The following is an 18692-nucleotide window of genomic DNA, read 5'->3' as shown; positions in this document are numbered from 1 at the left end:
TTTTTACCATTCCGAGAAAAACCATGTTTTTTATTCTCACTTACTGCAATACTCTTATGAGAAACTAAATTGTCATGATGTACTACCCTATCATGTGAACATAAAATTGGGTATAAAAGAAATCTACCGGTCTTCAATTTTTTCTATATATTCTTTTAAAAATTATCATCGTGGACCTAACCCCTTTTGAAACTAAACTGAAATGAATCCAATCTATTTTGATTAAAAAAGTGATTTTTCTTTGCCACTTTTATTCACGTTTTCATGTGAATTTCAAATTTTCGCTGTTTTCATCAGAATGACTAAAAATTTAGAGGTTTTGAGACAGAAAACAATAAAAATTTATGAACAATGGACCTAACCCCTTGTGACAAATTAGTTCTTCAGAATAGTTTGTTTTCAAAAGGGGTTAGGTCCACTCCAAGAAAATCATTTTTTTTTATTCTCCCATAATGCAATATTCTTATGCGAAACTAAATTTTCATGATACCCTACCATAAGAACATAAAATTGGGTATAAAAGAAATCTACCTGTCTTCATATTTTTTTAAATATTCTTTTCCAAAAAAATACTGTGTGGACCTAACCCCTTTTGCAACCAAACTAAAATGGACCTAACCCCTTTTGAAAAAAATGTGATTTTCTTTGCCATTTTAGATCACTTTTTAATGGGAATTTCAACTTTTCGCTGTATTCATGAGAATGACTAAAAATTTAGAGGATTTGAGACAGAAAAAAATGAAAAAAATATGAACAATGGACCTAACCCCTTGTGACATGCTCTTCAGAATAGTTTGTTTTCAAAAGGGGTTAGGTCCACTCCAAGAAAATCATTTTTTTATTCTCCCATAATGCAATATTCTTATGCGAAATTAAATTTTCATGATACCCTATACCATAAGAACATAAAATTTGCCATTTTAGATCACTTTTTAATGGGAATTTCAACTTTTCTTTGGTACCATCTTATAGAGCTACTAAAAATCTATACATTAAGACAAAAAAAAAATCAAATTTGATGAAAAATGGACCTAACCCCTTTTGCAAGTGAGCTCTTCATATATGGGATAGCTGCTCACAAATGACGTCACCATTTACATATAAAATTTTAATAGTTTTTTTTTTAATGTTGGATGGATTTCCTGAAACCGTCACCAATATCATTTTAATTATTTTTTTCCTGCTATTTTTACAATAAACTTTACGCAAGGGCGAACTTCCCCTTTAATGAATTAGGTACAATACTTGGGATCCAAAGTGTGCTCCAAATTTGAATATTATATTGTAGTGGAGCGATTTGACACGAGAAAGCCAAAGTACATGTAAGTCCAAAACAAAATAACATATACCAACCCAAGGGTTGGGAATTTGGTGCAGACGATCTATCCATGATTCAAAAAATTAATGTTACCCTTTCCATTAGTCCAACATTTAAATTTTTGTTGTCTTCTCACAACCTTTCCAATTTAATCTATGTATATGCGGGGGCTTTTTGACAATTTATTGCATGGGGGTTTAAGACCGGCCATTTATACCTCTGTCATTTTTACCTCTGCCATTATTACCCCTGCCATTTATACCTTTGCCATTTTTACCTCTGCCATTTTTACCTTTGCCATTTTTACCTCTGCCATTTTTACCTCTGCCATTTTTACCTCTGCCATTTTTACCTTTGCCATTTTTACCTCTGCCATTCTTACCTCTGCCATTTTTACCTCTGCCATTTTTACCTTTGCCATTTTTACCTCTGCCATTTACACCGAGCCTGATGTCATCCACTCACTGTTTCTTTTGTATTTGATATGAAATATTCAAATTTTCTCCTCATTGTCGAGAGAAACAATGAGTAATTCCTCCCTGAACATGTGGAATTAGCCTTGTTTAATACAATACGGTTCAGTCAACTTGGTCCTTATCATCAAATCTGTAAAAAAATGAAATAATTCAAACAATAAAAAACAAAAGAAATTGTTAAAGAGGGACATCATCATTTGCATGTCACTGAGTAATGTTGTGCGTATATCACTATTTTTTGAAAAATAAGCGAAACTTAAAATGTCATAACTTTCTTATTTTACATCAAATTTTGATGAAATTTTCAGCATCATGTTTGTTTGATTTTGGACAGCTCTGTGGAGCCGAGTCCTTTTCACAGAGCTCCCTTAATACGCCTGTGCTATTGGGGGGGGGGGGGGGAAGCGATATTGGTTTTAACTTTGATTATCCATCATGGCTGGCTTGAAGTTGGAGCTACTCATGCAAGAACGTATAAGATGGGATTGGCGACTGGGGCGATGGGGGGAGGGTTAAAGAACTGCCCTGTGCTCATCAAAACCTCAAAGGTAGAAATAAGAATAAATAAATGAATAAATGAAAGAAAAAAAATACCTGATTAAGTCCAACAATTTAGGGTGCCAAAAGCACAGGGAACTCTCATTGACACCTCATTGATACACGCACCCACGCACACTATATTTCAAGCACAAAATTAACCCCCCCCCCAAAAAAAAAAAGCAGGGAAAAACATGAGGAAAGATTCTTTTACCTCCTTGGGCTGATCAATATGGATACGTTTCAGATGTAGCACCTTATGTAAATTCCTTTAAGAGTCGGCTTGATTATCACTGGAAGGATATTGCTTTTGTGTACGACTTTGAGTAATGGATTTTGTATCTTGCCACATGTAACTACTTGCCACATGCAACTACTTGCCACATGCTACTACTTGCCACATGGAACTAATTGAAACTGATAGTGTGGAGCAGTTTATTCCATTGGACCGATGAACAGGCATAAAGTCCTACAAGCATCGTTAGATACAAGGAAAATAAACCCAAGAAAAATGAAAAAGTGTATCTGATACGGCCCCTTAATGATGTAACACAGTAACCCAATAATAGCAATATAAATAACAGTTATATTAACAGTAACCTATTTTAGTAATAATAATTATAATGATAATAGTAATGAAATAATAATCATCATATAATGATAATAATGATGATAATAATTATAGTAAAAGAGGTGCCTCTATCCAGTAATTTGATCCGGGGGGCCGACCTGATTTTTGCGCCCCTATGTAGGCCTACTTTAATACCATTATATGCCACATATGTAAACTTCACACCCCTAGCACTCAAATTCTTTAGTAATATTTTGTTTGATTACTAGTATGTTTTATCATCCTATTTGCTGTATTAATGTTCTTAGTCAATTGTCACCCAAATCCCGTTGCATATACGTTTCAATACACTCATATAAAGGGGGTTCGCTGACACTTTTAATTTACATATAATTACCATAATAATATTTATATTTTGATATACATGTACCCTTCTTAATTTAACCAGCTATGTTTCTTGCCTTTCAGTTTCCCACTTGGGTTGAATCAGAATTACATCCGTTTATTACTACTCTCATTCTCCTCTCTTCTGTCCTCATCTTCCCCCACCCTCTTCCCCTACTCTATTGTATCTCCTTTTCCCATTTTCTCTACACTCGATCTGGTCATCCTTTCCTTAATCTGCCAAGTTACCCAAACTGTTTGTATTTTTATTTGTAAATAATATATTTATAATGTTTGATTGCTATATCCTGTTATCATTTTATTTTGTAAATCTAATGCAATACAGCCTAACTGGCTGCGATTTGTGGATATTCTAATAAAACCTTCAAAACCTTCAAACATGGCACCCCCTACCTCCCCGGCCGCCTGGCAGGCAAACATAAGTGCCCGGTTTTTTTGCACACTACCGTCAAACCACGTGAAAAAAGTCCTTCTTGTACGAGGCTAAATACTTAATATCTAAAACATTTCTAAACAGAACTATAGAATTCATCAGTTCTATGATAATATTGAAATTACATTAAAAATTACACCAAGATATATTATGAAACATTTATCAAAATAAATAATTATACTTACTACCTGCGAAATGTTTGACAAATGTGGAACCAAAAGTTGGCTCTCCTTTTGTATCGGCCAAAATTTAAACCAGTCATTTGGATCTGGCAGGCCCGATCGACGACTGTAGCCGTTTGGTACTGGCGGGACTAATCGGCTAGCCGTTTTGGACCGCCGGCCCCCGGTTTCATTCGGCGACTACACCAGCCCCGCGCATATCGATTGGGATAAAATGGCGGCGCCCATGGGAGATTTTTGTTCGACATCGAATGCTGGAGACGCAGGAAAAATCCATGTGAATAGACAGGTATCATCCATATTTGTCAGTATAATCTGTACTTTTAAACATTATGCAATTCGAAATCAGGTCGTAGCTCTGTAAAGATGTGAAAATTTACTACACGAATTTGTTGTTGTTGTTGTTGTTCGTTGTGGGTCGTTTCCACACCCAAATGATCTCCTAGTCAGTATACTCTCAGTGTGTTTGTCACAAGGTTGATGAGCTGCTAGGTACTATTTGCATAGATACTGGTGCTAGAAGTTGGCATTGGTGCTTTTGATGAAGCGAGCCAAAGAAGATGCTATTATAGATTGCATTTGGGGTGACAATTTGGGGTTAGTCCCAAGGAGGGAAAAGAGGGATATATCTCGAAGATAGGAGGGGGTGCTTGTCCTCTGATATCCAACGTCAATGGATTGCATCATCTCCTCTCTATGCAACTTGTGGAGTGGGCAGTGAAGAAGGACATGTTCAATTGTCTGCCTGTCATGTTCACAGTCGCATGTGGGTGTAGGGCATACACGAGGGAGTACTCTGTGCATATGGTCTCTGAGCTTAGTCTGTCCAGTTAGCATCCTCATGATCTTGACCTCTGTTGACCTATCATATTTACTAGAGGCTTTCTTTCTAGTGACATTTGGCTGAAGCTGATAGGTCCATCTACCCTTGGTGGTTATATTCCATCGCCTTTGCCAGAGTCTTACAGTGTTCTTCTTGATGATCTTGGTGATACTTGCATATGAAGTGGATGAAGAGGGAGGTGGAGCATTGCGTGCATGGTAAGCAGCCTCCTTTGCCAGTCTGTCTGCAATTACATTTCCATGAACTTCAGCATGACCTGCAATCCAAGTTATAGTTACAGAACTTCCTCTATTGTGTAGAATGGAAATGTTCTTGCTAGTATTTGAGACGATTTCAGGAAGTGAGGAGGGGTGTAGTGTGCTAGTCATGGCTTGGAGAGCACTTTGACAGTCAGTCAGGATGTGGACTGTTTGGCCATGAAGGATTGGTCTCCGTGATGTGACCTGCTCAACAGCAATGTCAATGGCTGCCATTTCTCCATGAAAACTAGTGGAGTTACTCGATATTGGAACACTGAGGAGAGTAGGGTTACTGCTGAGTCCTGTCCAGTATATGACAACACCTGCACCACAAGGGCCGGGATTGTTCAGAGCAGAGCCATCAGTAAAGATGACAGTGTCAGAGCAGATGTCCAGGAGAAAGTCAGTAGCAAGTTTATGAGCTTTATATTTTTGCTCACTAGTTCTGCTGGCACTATTTCCTAATGATTCCCAGCCTATGCAGACTTCCATCATTCTGTGAAGGATGCTCACCACTGACTCTGTGGGTGGAGATCCTGGGCTATCCATGTCCAAGTTGATGTTGAAGTCTTTTAGAGCTCTAATCATTAAACATAGAGGTGAGAGTCTTGGTCCGAGCATGAAGTCAGGGTCAGACAGGAAACTCTGTACCATCATCTTGAAACTGTCATTATTCTCTTTACAAAGAATGTAGTAGCAGAGCGTTCTGGCCAAGATTTCTCGAAGTCTGATGTCAAGTGGCACAGTGTGGGAAACAACTTCAACAGCATCTGATGAGCAGTGCATGATGGTACCTGTGGCCATACGTAGAGCCAGATTCTGAACCCTTTCAAGGGCAGCAATCGATCTGACAGTGCACCACACTGGGTATGCAAACTCTAAGTGTGGGCGTACACATGATGAGTACAGGAGGAGCATTAGTTCCATATTGGTGCCAGCTGTATGCGATGTGAGGAAAGAGATCTTGCACAAGGCTTTCATAGCTCTGGAAGCTGCCTTTTCAACATGACCTCTGAAGCTGAGTTTCTCATCTAGGAAGACTCCCAGAAGTCTACATTGCTCTACTTGACTAAGGCAACGGTGATTCATCCTGACTGTTACATTCTGGTGACCGTTTTTTGAGAAACACATGATGTTGGTCTTAGATGTGTTGACAGAGAATCGCCAGGTGTGGCACCATCGATCTAGCCTTTGTAGCTTGGCCTCTAAACTAGCAACTGCAGTGTGTAGATCATTGTCAGTTTCCCATAAGGTGATGTCATCAGCATATTTCATATGAGGACCTAGGTGAGGAGATACGTCACTAACGGCAATGATGAACAGAATTGGAGCGATAACTGATCCTTGCGGTACGCCTATCTTGGTCTCTTGCCAGTCTGAAGTGACAGAATTGACGAGGCATCTACAAAAACGATCAGTGAAGAAGCTAGAAATGTAAAGCAGCAGTCTTCCACTGATGCCAGCTTTGGCAAGTTTGTAGAGTACAGCTTCCCGCCACACATTGTCGAAAGCACCCTCTAGGTCAATGAAAGCAGCGACTGTGCTTTTGTTCTGTTTGAATCCCTTCAGGATGGGGACAGTCATACTAAGGAGAGCTTGAGTGATACCACGCCCCTTTAAATACGCAAACTGTTCAGGTTCGAAAAATCCTTGATCATGTAAGGCTGCAAGTAACCTTCTGGAGATGACTCTTTCGTACAGTTTGCCGACAACGGATGTGAGTCCGAGAGGACGGTATGATTTTTCAGTGTGATAGGACTGTTTACCAGGCTTTGGAATGAAGATTTTATTTTCTAGCTTCCAAAGTTTTGGTATCTTGCCCTTCTTCCAGCAGAGTTGGAACAGACAGTGTAGAAACCGCTTAATAGATGATCCAGCATTCTTGATCATCTTAGGATGGATTTGGTCTGGTCCTGGACTACTGTTCAACTTCATTTGAGAGAAAGCTGCAAGTATTTCACCATAAGACAAGTCTGAGTTGTAGGTTTTCACAGACGGGTCGACACCAGTACTGGCAGCCTGAGATTCATGCTCCAAAGTCGCATGAACTGATGAATTTACCTCGTCAAACCAGTCATCATTGAATTTGCCTGGAGGAATGGTCCTAGTGATGTGAACAGACTTGAGCCGCTCAGCAATAACTGCATCACTAAAGTCATAGTCACCATCATCTCTTTCAAGAGGCTGAACAGGTGCAGAGATACCGCCATTTAGTAGCTTGTTAATCATTTTCCATGGATCCTCTCGATGTTCTTTCAGCTGCTCACATTTTGCCAGCTGCCACGCTTTGAAAGCTCTTTCATACTCGGACATGAAGTGAGCTACATGACTGTGAAGATTTTCCAAGTTTTGGGGAGTTCTCCTTGTCTTGTATTTCTTCTTGGCTTGTTTACATACCAGGAGAAGTTTGGCCATATCACCATTCCAGAAAGGTTTGCTGTGATGGCAGATCTTCTTACGTGGTATATGTGTTGAAGCTAAATCACTCAGTGTGACAGTAAACATCTCACATGCTGTATCAGGGTCAGTGCATTCAATATCAATACTACTCAGTCTACCTGACACCACCTTTTCCCAAGAGGTCCAGTCAACATCAGCAAATGACATACGACTTTTGGTATGGGCAAGGTTGGCACCAGATTTGAGACAAACTAGGATAGGATAGTGGTCAGACCACACTGGGTTTTTCTTGTCAACTTGCCATGTTAACATGTTCGGATTGCATCTGGCAGAAAGTGTGAGATCAACTGCACTTAGTCTATCATTGAAGTCTCTTGTAGGAGAGCCATTGTTATGAAGATGTAAACCATATTTCAACATGATATCTTCCATTTTTGCACCATTTCTCCAAGCTGTTTCATACCGGGGTCTATAATCGCTGTGCCAGTTTTCCCAAGTATAGCTTCTTGCATTAAAATCACCTGTGATGAGAACTGGTCCAGTGGTTTTGTTGAGAACCTGATGCAGATTTTGGTCAAGTTTATGAAAGTGCCCAGGGCTGTCAGGACGGATGTAGATGGAGCCAATGGTATAGCGTGTAGAGCCTATTTCGGCTTGGACCCACATGCATTCTAGGTCATCAACTTCAAGATCCTTCCTCCTCACAATCTTAACCCCTGGTCTGGGGAGACAGGCAACACCACCATATCCATCATGCTTGCTGTTCCTGCACATGTCTTCACATTTCCAGTTCTTAAACTTGATTGTATCTCCTCTATTCCATGTTTCAGATAGAGTTGCTAGACTAATGTTCCTTTTCTCGACATAAGCCTGGAGGTAGGACTGAGAAGTGTTCAGGCTGTGAATGTTAGCTTGGAGGATATTAAACTGCATGTTGTTTGAGATGGAAATCTCTTTCACAGCGACCACGGAGAATGTGAGTATACACAGGACACCGTGTACTATCTGATGCGTGACCTTCAGCATTGCAGTTGACGCAGAATTTGCGTGAACACAGTGATGATTGATCATGGGTTAACCCACAGTCTATGCAGGCCTGTTTCCTTATGCAGGATCTGGCTAAGTGTCCAAACTTTTGACAGTTGTAGCAGCGAATAATCCTGTGTCTACGAAGAGGCTCACATGGATACACCTTCTCTTCCACTTCCAGACCACGTTGAAGTAGAATGTCCACTGAAATGCTTGAGCTGAGAAAAACTTTAACAAGAGGCATGCGACGCTGGGTACGATGATTACGTAAGATACGTACAGACGGTCTTTCCCCAGTAAGCAGTTCTACTGCTGTCTCAACTTTGTCCAAGCTAATATATGGTTTGATGCCTCTGCATACAACTGCTTTGCGACCTTGAATACCAGGTGGATGAGGAAAAATGTCACCTTGTCCAAAGGAGTCAGAGGGCCAGGGTAAAAGGGCTTCTTGATAGTCAGTATCAGTCTTACAGTGAATAGCAATACCTCCTGCTGCTAGAGAGTAAGCAAAGGTGAAATTCAGATTGGGCTTCACTCTATTGATCTCTTTACAAATCCTGCGACTGTCTGAGTAAGTAGAGGGGTTGGAGAGGCCGTCTATGATGACAATGTAGCTAGACGATGTAGGCGTACGATCTTCACACACCACAGCATCTGCATGTGGACGTATATCCGAGGAGATGGAAAAATTGTTGATATGAGATTCTCCTACGTCGGTCTTCTGATCTTTTAAGACAGATTCTGACACATCCAATGGAACATGTGCTGTATCTTTTTCTTGATTAGCAATTGCAGTATCAGCCTTGATAACACTTGTGCTTGTAGTAAACTTGCTAGATAAAGCATTCAGACACTTGTGGATTTGCAGGCTCTTAATATTTCTGATAATGCAGAAAGGGCATCTGTACTTGTTTCCACGCTTTGTAGCAGATTTGAGTTCACCTTTATCGAGCCCAGTGCATTCAGAGTGCCACCATTGCTTACAGTATGAGCATTCGATCCAGCTAGTAGATTGATTGGAAGACTGCAGGTCGATGTTACATGGGCATTGCTCAGTGTTAACTGTGGTTTTGGGATATAATGTGGACTCAACTATACTTTTGGGCGTTTCAGTAGGCAGTGTATCTTGTTTTTCTTCTTCAACAATATGCAAAGATGTAGATTTCAGCACAGAGACACTTTCAGATGCGCTGTTAGAAAATGAAGAACCACGCTTGATTGAGGATCTAGTAGATTTCCTTAAGAGAGAGACGTCGCTAATGGAACTGAACTGAATTTCGCAATAGATTCAGTGTAGTCCCATATATATATAAATTTGTGTTCATCGACATTGGGGGATTTCAAGTATGGTGTTCAGTGTAACTTTAGGTGTTGGTATTGAGAGCGTAAGGTCGCTGAACCGAGCTGGGTTCAGAGGTACGATACTGATTGCATTGTTGATACTGATAGCACATGACGTCACGCCTCTGCGCTGTCAGCAGAGGTGCATGGGCATGGCCAATAATATGGGAGACTCTCTCCAATAATCATGATAATGGAGACAATCTCCCACATTGTCATTGGAGACTTGCTTTGCAAAAGGACAAAAGAAACAACATCAACAAAAGCATGATTTTTTCCACCCAAAATTTTGTCTCACTGAGGTCAGAAGCCCATTTGTTTTGTGTGTGATTGACAACAAAACAAAAGTAGACCGTGAATTTTAAAGTAGACGGTGAAAAGGGGTAATTTTCATGAGGAATCTCCTTATCACATATTTATTTGCCGCCAAGGTAATCCTTTTGCAGCAAATGTAAACAAAGGAAATTGGTCTCCAAAACTGGAGACTGTCTCTGAAATTGGATACCCAAATTCTTTACAAAAGTCTCTGATATTGGAGATAATCTCCCACATTGGAGACAGTCTCCAATATTGGCCGTGCGCCTCTACTGGCGGTGCTGCTAAATCATTTCAATTTCATGCCAGAAGTCTCAACAACGAAAAAGAAATCGGAGAGAACTGCATTAAATTCTCATCGTACAGAATGCAAATGCTTTAATTAATTCAAAAATTCGAAAGAGTGAACATTATTCTTCATCCAAATATATAAAGCTCTAGTAATGATTTGTACTCATCTTAACTGTAAACGCTAATTTTACGGGGATGTTTCATCATGTTCGCCGCCTGTTCACGAGCTTGAGATTACCAACACCGAACTTGAAATAATGATTTTCCCAATCCCTGGGGGTTGGTGTAGAAGAATGGGGAAATTGCATGTAGATCGTCATCACCAGCCACATTGCTGGGTTCAGCAGACGACATTCAACACCATCCTCCAACACGAACTGCCGGAAATATGTCATTTTCCGAGGTCAATCCCAAGACCAGCCTGATTTCAAGTACAGTGTTGTGGCTGGTGTTGTCACAACACCAGATTTCAACATCGTACTTGAAATCACCCATTGTCATTGGGTCCGAGCACGCGTAACGCGGGAGCGAATCATAATGGCAACTTCTGTGTTGCATATATCACATGTGGTGCCACGCTATTCAGAGAGAGGGTTGTCGAATGGCAAGCGCAAAAGTAATACATGGCAATTCATTTCAAGATTTTATGAAATACTGTATAAGCTGTTATTTTCGTGGTGGTTTTATTTTCGCAAATTGCCGATTGGCCGCGAATTTAACAACACGCGAAAATATTGACACATTTAATAGTCAGTGCCAATATCCCCAACAGCAAAGCTTTGCTATTGAAAACATCCTGTGTAGTGAAAAAATTGAGTCATGCACCTACATATACTATATGTACAAAAAATAAGGTTTAGAAAATACAGTTAGTGATTCCAAAAAGTAAGATAGAATTTCACTTTTTTTTAATTAACAAAATCAGAGCCTAAACTATTTTCTAACATAATTCTTTTGATATTTATTCACTTGCTATAATATTACAATGTATTTTTCATGAAATAATTTGATTTAATTGTCATCTGATTGACTATATACACACGTATTGGCAGCTATTTTCATACTCATTAATATTCATAAGTCACATGACCAGGGTGTAAGATTCTGTTCACAAGATTCAACATTTTTGCACTGAAACCAACTTTTTACAAAGTGAATCTATCAAAACATAACTTCAAAAGATTACTCTTACAGATCAAATTGTGACATGATGAATTTTCAGATCTAAAGGTACAAAAACCGAAATGTAAGCCACTTTTTTTCCACACTTTGTAACCGTTTTTACCTTGACATATTTATGTATAAAGGACACATCAGCATGAAAACTTTGAGGAACATGGTTTTGCACATGATTTGCACTAGTTTTGCTTCTTTGAAATGCTGTGGAAGTGTTTTGTACATCTTCCGATCGCGAATTTAACAACCCGCGAAAATGTCAGGACCGCCGTGATTCGCGAAAAATTATGTACTCGAAAATAACAGCTTGTACAGTATAGAGTCTAAAGTAGTAGAGATGAAAGGTGAAAAATAAGTCGATGGGGGGACCTAAAGCTACGCACTTTGTTTTCAAACCATAGTGATAGTCATAAAACTACTCCAAATTTAAAATTTTAACAAATTATATTTCACTAATTTGTAATAAATATTCTAAAGATCCTTAAGGCTTAAACAAGAAGAAAATATTACAAAAGTTCAAAACTTACTAATTACAAAAATCCCGCCGTGTTTTCCGAACACCTCTAGACTTTGTCGCCTGATTTCGAAGGGGTCCTAAGGCTACGCACTTGATTTATGTCATGCAAAGAAATAGTATTTCCTGTGCCTAAATTTCTAAAATTTGTCCGTATTATATAGGGAAATGTGAAATTAAAATGAATATAACTCAAAAATTCCAAACATTTGCTGGTTTTCTCTACAATCTACATCAAGGTTTTATTGCAGCCTCTGTAGAAAAATTGAATAGGGATCGTTCGTCACTCTGCAGTCACAGCTTCATACACAGAGCTAGAGTGCACATTTATTTTGCCATTGAAATTGTATGCGCAATGAAGTGGTGCGTAGCTTTAGGACCCCCTACCATATATGAATATGAACAGACAATGGATGCGAACACTCATTCAATGAACAAGGTAGGTTGTCAAATATATTGCACTCACATGCGTGACCCCAAAAAACACCTTTTAGTTTTGGATGTGGGCCGCACTCGTTAAGGGTATCAAAAACACTGATTTAAAGAAAAAAGGTGGTTTTGAAAGACTGGTCAATGGTCATTTGCAGAGTCAAACTTATTTATGGGAATTTTTTTTCCAAAGCTTTTTTTTTAAGACTAGCCAAACGTGTATAGGGTATGTTTTTCCCCGGGGTCATATTCTGGCAACAACTTGTTTAGGGGCCAAAATGTGTAAATAAAGCCTGCGAAAAACTTGTTTAGGGGGTTATTTTGCACACTGAGAAAACAGTCCTTGGAGAAAACTTGTTTAGGGGGTGTTTTGAAATGAATTGGTCATGCATGTGTACAGCAATACATTTGACTTGGATGAGTTTCCCACTCCCCATCAATGTACAAGAAATTATATTTTTGAATGTTTAAGTCACTCTTGAAAACAAACTTTTTTCTACAAGTTTGTCCCCCACCCTCCAAGGGTATTTAGGCCTATATGATAATTAAAAAAAAATCAGATTACTTCTGATTAATAGACATAAGAGATTACAGTAATTATATTTTTGTTATTGATATTATTTTAGTTTACTTCTTTGTATCAGTCATACTTCTATCTTTCTATTTTTCTTGCACTTTTTTTTTAACTTCGAAGTGTGTTATAAATTGTGATACCCATATCGATATTGAGTAGGCCTATGTTTTTTCTTGTTATCAGATAAGCGAGCTCCAAGTACTTCAGAGTGAACTTTCTTCCCTAAAGAAAAATGCAGTAAGTAGGTTTTAAAAACTTTTCTTCAATGCAAACAAGAGAATTACAATCATACTACTACATAGTAATACAGATATTAACAGTGCCTAAAGATTATCTTCTATACTGTCTTAACAAGCCTCTGAAAATCATTTTTATACTCAGGCTTCTGTTGTTTTGTTGTTGTTGACTTGATCCCATGATGCTCAAAGTATGTGTGTGGGTTCATCATTTGTAGCTTATTTGGTTGTTATTCATGGGTATTGATGACATGTCAGATTTGATTTATGATCATTATTCATAACTCCATAGAGTTCTATTCTTTAAAATTTAGACAGGTAGTGATAATGAAAGGATAATTGACATGAAAGCCAATAAAAAAAATGGTCTCAAATTACTAAATTCCATGAAAAAAATCAATGATTTGATATTCCACTCTATTGTATCTATTACTTCTACTACTACTACTACTACTACTAATAATAATAATAATAATAATAATAATAATAATAATAATAATAATAATAATAATAATAATAATAATAATAATAATGACAATGATAATAACAATATTGATAATAATAATAATAATACAAATAATATAATAATAACAATAATAAAATAGGATTTGTATAGTGCATGTGTCCACCTTGTTAGGTGCTCAAGGCACTCCTATCTTACCCTGGCAAGCTAGTCTACCTATTCTGGTGCTCACAGCTAAGTTTTGAGGAATTACTTCCTGCTAGTACCCATTTACCTCACCTGGGTTGAGTGCAGCACAATGTGGGTAAATTTCTTGCTGTGAAAATGCGCCACGGTTGGGAATCAAATCCACGTCCCTTAGATTGAAAGACGAGAGTCTTAAACACTTAATGACTAGACCATGACACTCATAGTTTTGAAGTGTGGGACATGTATGAAATACAACAAAAACACTTAGTACAGTACATGATCAGAGAATTATGATTATATGATTTTACATTCTTTCTTTATGATAATTTCAGAAGGTCTACACGCAGCAACAAAATAGCAATGTGTTCTTCCTCTCGGACAAAGCTCATTGTCAAAGTCGGTGCAAGAGTAAGTATACAGAATGCCACTTGCAAAACTTCAAAATGTCATCACTTTCTTATTAAGCTATAAATCAGAGTCTAGACTGTATGTAAAAAGGTCGAGTCTACACCACGATGACATTGATGTACATGTAACTGTAGAGAAAAATAAAATGAGCAAAATTTCATTAATATTGGATGGGAAATAAGAAAGTGATGACATTTTGAAGTTTTGCTTAACTATACAAAACAGTCGCATGAGTATCCGGAGGGTGTTTCACAAAGATTTATGTGAGATTTAGTGTTGCACATAAATTCCTAGTTGTTTGCAGTATGAAAGTAATAACCGCATTTGTCAAATAATGAATAAGAGGACGCGCACTACTGCAAATTAATCAATAAGATTGCGTGTCAACATTTAAGAATGATGACTCTGAGTCATACTATTTCTGGAATACACACCAGTTCTTTCTTCAAATTAGAGAACCAGTGATATCTACCTCTGATTTTTTCTCTTGTATTTTATTTTACGAAGTACGGAATATTGTCTTTTTTTCCTGATAATAATGTGATAAGAGATCAATTAGTTTCTTTCTGAGGATGTGCAATTGCCATAGTTGTAACATACATACATTAGATTCAATTAACATGAAAAAAATGATCGTGTGACATCATCAGCTCTCTCATTTGCATATCGCCTATGGCTATGCTGTGCATACAAATATTTTGTGAAAATTTCATTGTTTTTTTTCTCAAGAAAAAAATGTTTCAGAACATTAACAATTTCTGGATGATCATGCCATGTTTCCTTTCGTTGCATCTAATGTGCAGTATTAAGTGTTTAAACCTTATACAATTCTGCATAGCATTCTCACCACAATGTCGAATCTCATATATATGAATCTAATCTCTTTTTCCATTTATTTCACAGGAGTTTCTGCATTTTTCTAATAATGGGGTTAGACAAAGACTGGGAATTATGCATAAAGCATGTAAAAAGTAGTTTGGGTAAAATGCAGGGACTAGCTATTGTACATTGGAAAACTGCTTGAAGAAATAGCAGCCAGCTATTTTAGCCAGCATTTTCCTCATGGAAAGATATGACAAAATGGTTCACCTTTTCATTGCACCCTGCATATTTTCATTTTCCTTATCTCGTAGGTCAGATCGAGACATTGGAAAAAATGAAGGCAAAACAAGTGCACCGATGACAATCAGAAAAGAGTAAGATTATTTGTACACATTTGAAAGTGATGCAAAATAAGATAATAGTATAGATTATTTGCAAGTGTGTCAAATATACCCATGAATAATACCCTCTGGGAATCGTGGGGGCATCTTGCTCTAGTGGTTCTCACTCATCTTTCAATCAGAGGATCTTGTAAACTTAGATAGGGCATGCTCTCCGCAGCAAGAAATTTGATACCCACGTTGGGTTGCATGCAACCCAGTGTCAGTGGATGGTAATCCAGCAGGATGAATTCCTTGAATGCACAGGGCTACAAACCGCAGCTCTTTCGAAAGGTTTATTTTTTTGGTCCAACGCCAATTCGTCCAATTGCCAACCTCGTTTGGTCTACCGTCAGTTCGTCCAATATCCACGTGGTCTAATGCCGTTTCATCCACTTACCATTTTGTCTAATAACCAGTTGGTTTAATAATAGCCATTTAGTCCACATACAATTTGGTCTAATTAGACTAGGTGTTAGTTCGGCAAAATGAATGAAAATATAACAAATATTAGACCAACTGGTTATGAGACGAAATGGTCTTAGACAAACTGGTGATTAGACGAAGTGGTGATTGGTCCAAATGGTTGTTGATGGACTGAATGGCATTAGACTAAATGAAGGTAGACCATCTGGTGAGTGGATGAGTTGGCAGTGGACAAATTGGCAACTCACCTTTCGAAACGGTACTAATGCTTCTCAGAATAGATTTCTACGTATTTTTTGTATATGACACTATATCAATGCCTATTATTGTTTTTTTCAAATCAACTCTTTATACCAGAAAAGCCCCATCAATCCTTCAAATACCTTTGCTTAATTCCTGTAATTGGAATGAGGTAACTCGAAAAAGGTCATTAAAAAAAAAATCTTATTAGACTTGGGGCCCTAAGGTCAAAGGTCGAACAAACGTAGGTTTATGAGTCTTTGTTATACAGTAACTTCAAGATCTGATAGCCAGCGTACCTGAATATAGTAGTATAAAATATACACTGTATGCCTACATTTACATTTTTGCTGCTATTTTTTTCCCCTTTAATTTATAATCATTATCAGAAGATAAATCATGATTGTGTTTTTGTTTATGTATGCATATTTATAGGAGTGACTTTCTGATACAATTGTCCACTTTTTGGAATACAGTATCTAATTATATGCCTTTTTTATCTGTCACTATTAACAGATGTTATAACTCCTACATGACGGATAGGCGAGTACAAAGTTTCACCAGTCACGATCTGGAACAGATAAAAAGCGGCAATGGTCAATACATGTACCTCGGTGGTTTCCATCATTTGCAAGAAACATACAAGATGCTTTAATCAAGCAATTCGTTATTACCAGGGAGGTGTTTAACAGATACTTAAGTATGTCTTAGAGTCTTGCTTAAAGATAAATACCACTTGTGGTGACGATCTCAAAATGAGTTTGTACAGAATCCAATGAAATTACCACCCAAGTGTTTGTATGTATAAATAAAGAATATGTGCCAAATTGCTCTTGAAGAAAATGCGTAAATGCTGAGAAATTAGCAAAATAAGCACGGAATTCCATTGAATGTCTGGTATTTTTCGAAGCAATATTAATACAGTGCCACATATGCTTTTCTAATTTTCACTTTGTCTAATGATAATATTTTTTTTTTCAAATGAAAAGTTTGTTCAGGAAAAGTTAATCGTACCATATAGATTAGTGGTGGCAAATGAATATCAGACCAAACTAGACAAAAAGGAAGATGTTTTGAAAATGTTTTATTCGAGTTTTGGCCTGTAGTATGGGACGTCATTCATGTATCGTGTCAGGAGCATTGTGATAACATAGGTTTGTACATAGAAAAGATCAATAATTTTCTTAAGACTATGAGTTTGATTTTTATTTAAACAATATGCAGAGGGAAATGGCACTGACAGTTATTCAGTACTCGGTGGACAGAGACCTGCAGCTCTTGACTGGGTTTTTGTAATTCTTAGTTTGGCTCTTATTTGCTATGTTAAAAAAGCGGGACACATACACTGCAATCTGAAGATAGAAGTGGAAAGCTGCGCCAAATGAGCTGTAAATAAAACATGGCTAAAACTAGTTCATAGCTGTAGGTTTCATCAATTTAAGCATACAGGAAAAACTATGATATATGTATGTGATAGAGTGAAAAAATTAAATGCATAATCTGGAAAGCAAAAAAAGAGAGAAAAAAAATTGGTCTAGTTTTTCTGTGTACAAACCTATTGAACCACGATGCTTCTGATACAGAATGACATAACCACTATAAAGCCTATTTTCAATGCCCGATAATTGGAGCTATTCTCTAGCAAAATACTCAGCTGGCGAGCACTGAAAATGCATATATACCTTGCATCGATTCGTTTTGTAGTTAATAAACTTTCAATTTGTAAATGACTTTTCAATTTCAGTTGAGCGATTGTCAGGGTCTTTAACATATCAAAATTAACATCGAATGAAAAAATAAAATCAATGGTGCTATGCATCTTGATTTTTCTCTGTTCATTCAAATCAACTTGTCGATGGTATGGATGGGGAGATTTTATTTTCAAAGAAATTACCTTGTTTTTAATATTCTTTACTTCATTGATGAGATATAAACCTGTTGATTTCATCTATTCTCATTATGTCACTGAGCTTACTAAGTTTTTGTTCAGAATCATGTTTTGAAATAAAAATCTTCAATGTGATCTCGACCATGATACAGTTAGTGTTTATTGAATTGGAAGAAAATTAGGAGTATATGAAGTGATGTCAATAAAGAGGTCTTAAATAAAATTGTTTTTCATTAGAAAATGTTATATCTTTATTCCATTAATCTTCACAATAAATTCAAATATCATTCAAATTATAATCAGGCTGCTTTGGCAGTAAAAAAGTACAACATTCATCCCAATGAGAAGGGGGGGTTGAAGAACAATGCTGCGAAATAGTTGAAACAGTCACCACTTCATTAGTCAGAGTATTAAATCAAATCAAGACACAATCTGTCCACAAATATACTTACATTATATTTTTTCAGGCATAAATGTAGGTATACTAACTTATTACTTTTCTAAGGCCATGTATCACTGAACACCATTGTTCTGTTTATACATGAATGTAAAATTGCAGTTAGTTC

General features: G+C 37.4%; 1 protein-coding gene across 2 annotated transcripts; it reads left to right on the top strand.

Annotated features, from left to right (window-relative positions):
- Window positions 1-3996: 3996 nt before the first annotated feature.
- On the top strand, window positions 3997-18261 carry LOC129274533 (ASNSD1 upstream open reading frame protein-like). Of its 2 annotated transcripts, none has more exons than XM_064109011.1 (5): window positions 3997-4211; window positions 13258-13311; window positions 14295-14370; window positions 15504-15566; window positions 16755-18261. In XM_064109011.1, exons 1-4 carry the CDS (start codon window positions 4137-4139, stop codon window positions 15551-15553), a joined length of 255 nt encoding a protein of 84 aa, XP_063965081.1. In that variant the 5' UTR covers window positions 3997-4136; the 3' UTR covers window positions 15554-15566; window positions 16755-18261. The 2 variants fall into 2 exon arrangements, with proteins under 2 accessions (XP_063965081.1, XP_063965080.1); XM_064109010.1 differs by having other exon boundaries at window positions 4087-4211; window positions 13234-13311.
- The last annotated feature ends 431 nt before the right edge of the window (window positions 18262-18692 follow it).

The sequence above is a fragment of the Lytechinus pictus genome, chromosome 13 (genome assembly GCF_037042905.1).
Source record: "Lytechinus pictus isolate F3 Inbred chromosome 13, Lp3.0, whole genome shotgun sequence".
NCBI lineage: Eukaryota > Metazoa > Echinodermata > Echinoidea > Temnopleuroida > Toxopneustidae > Lytechinus > Lytechinus pictus.
This window is presented reverse-complemented; position numbering and strand designations above follow the sequence as displayed.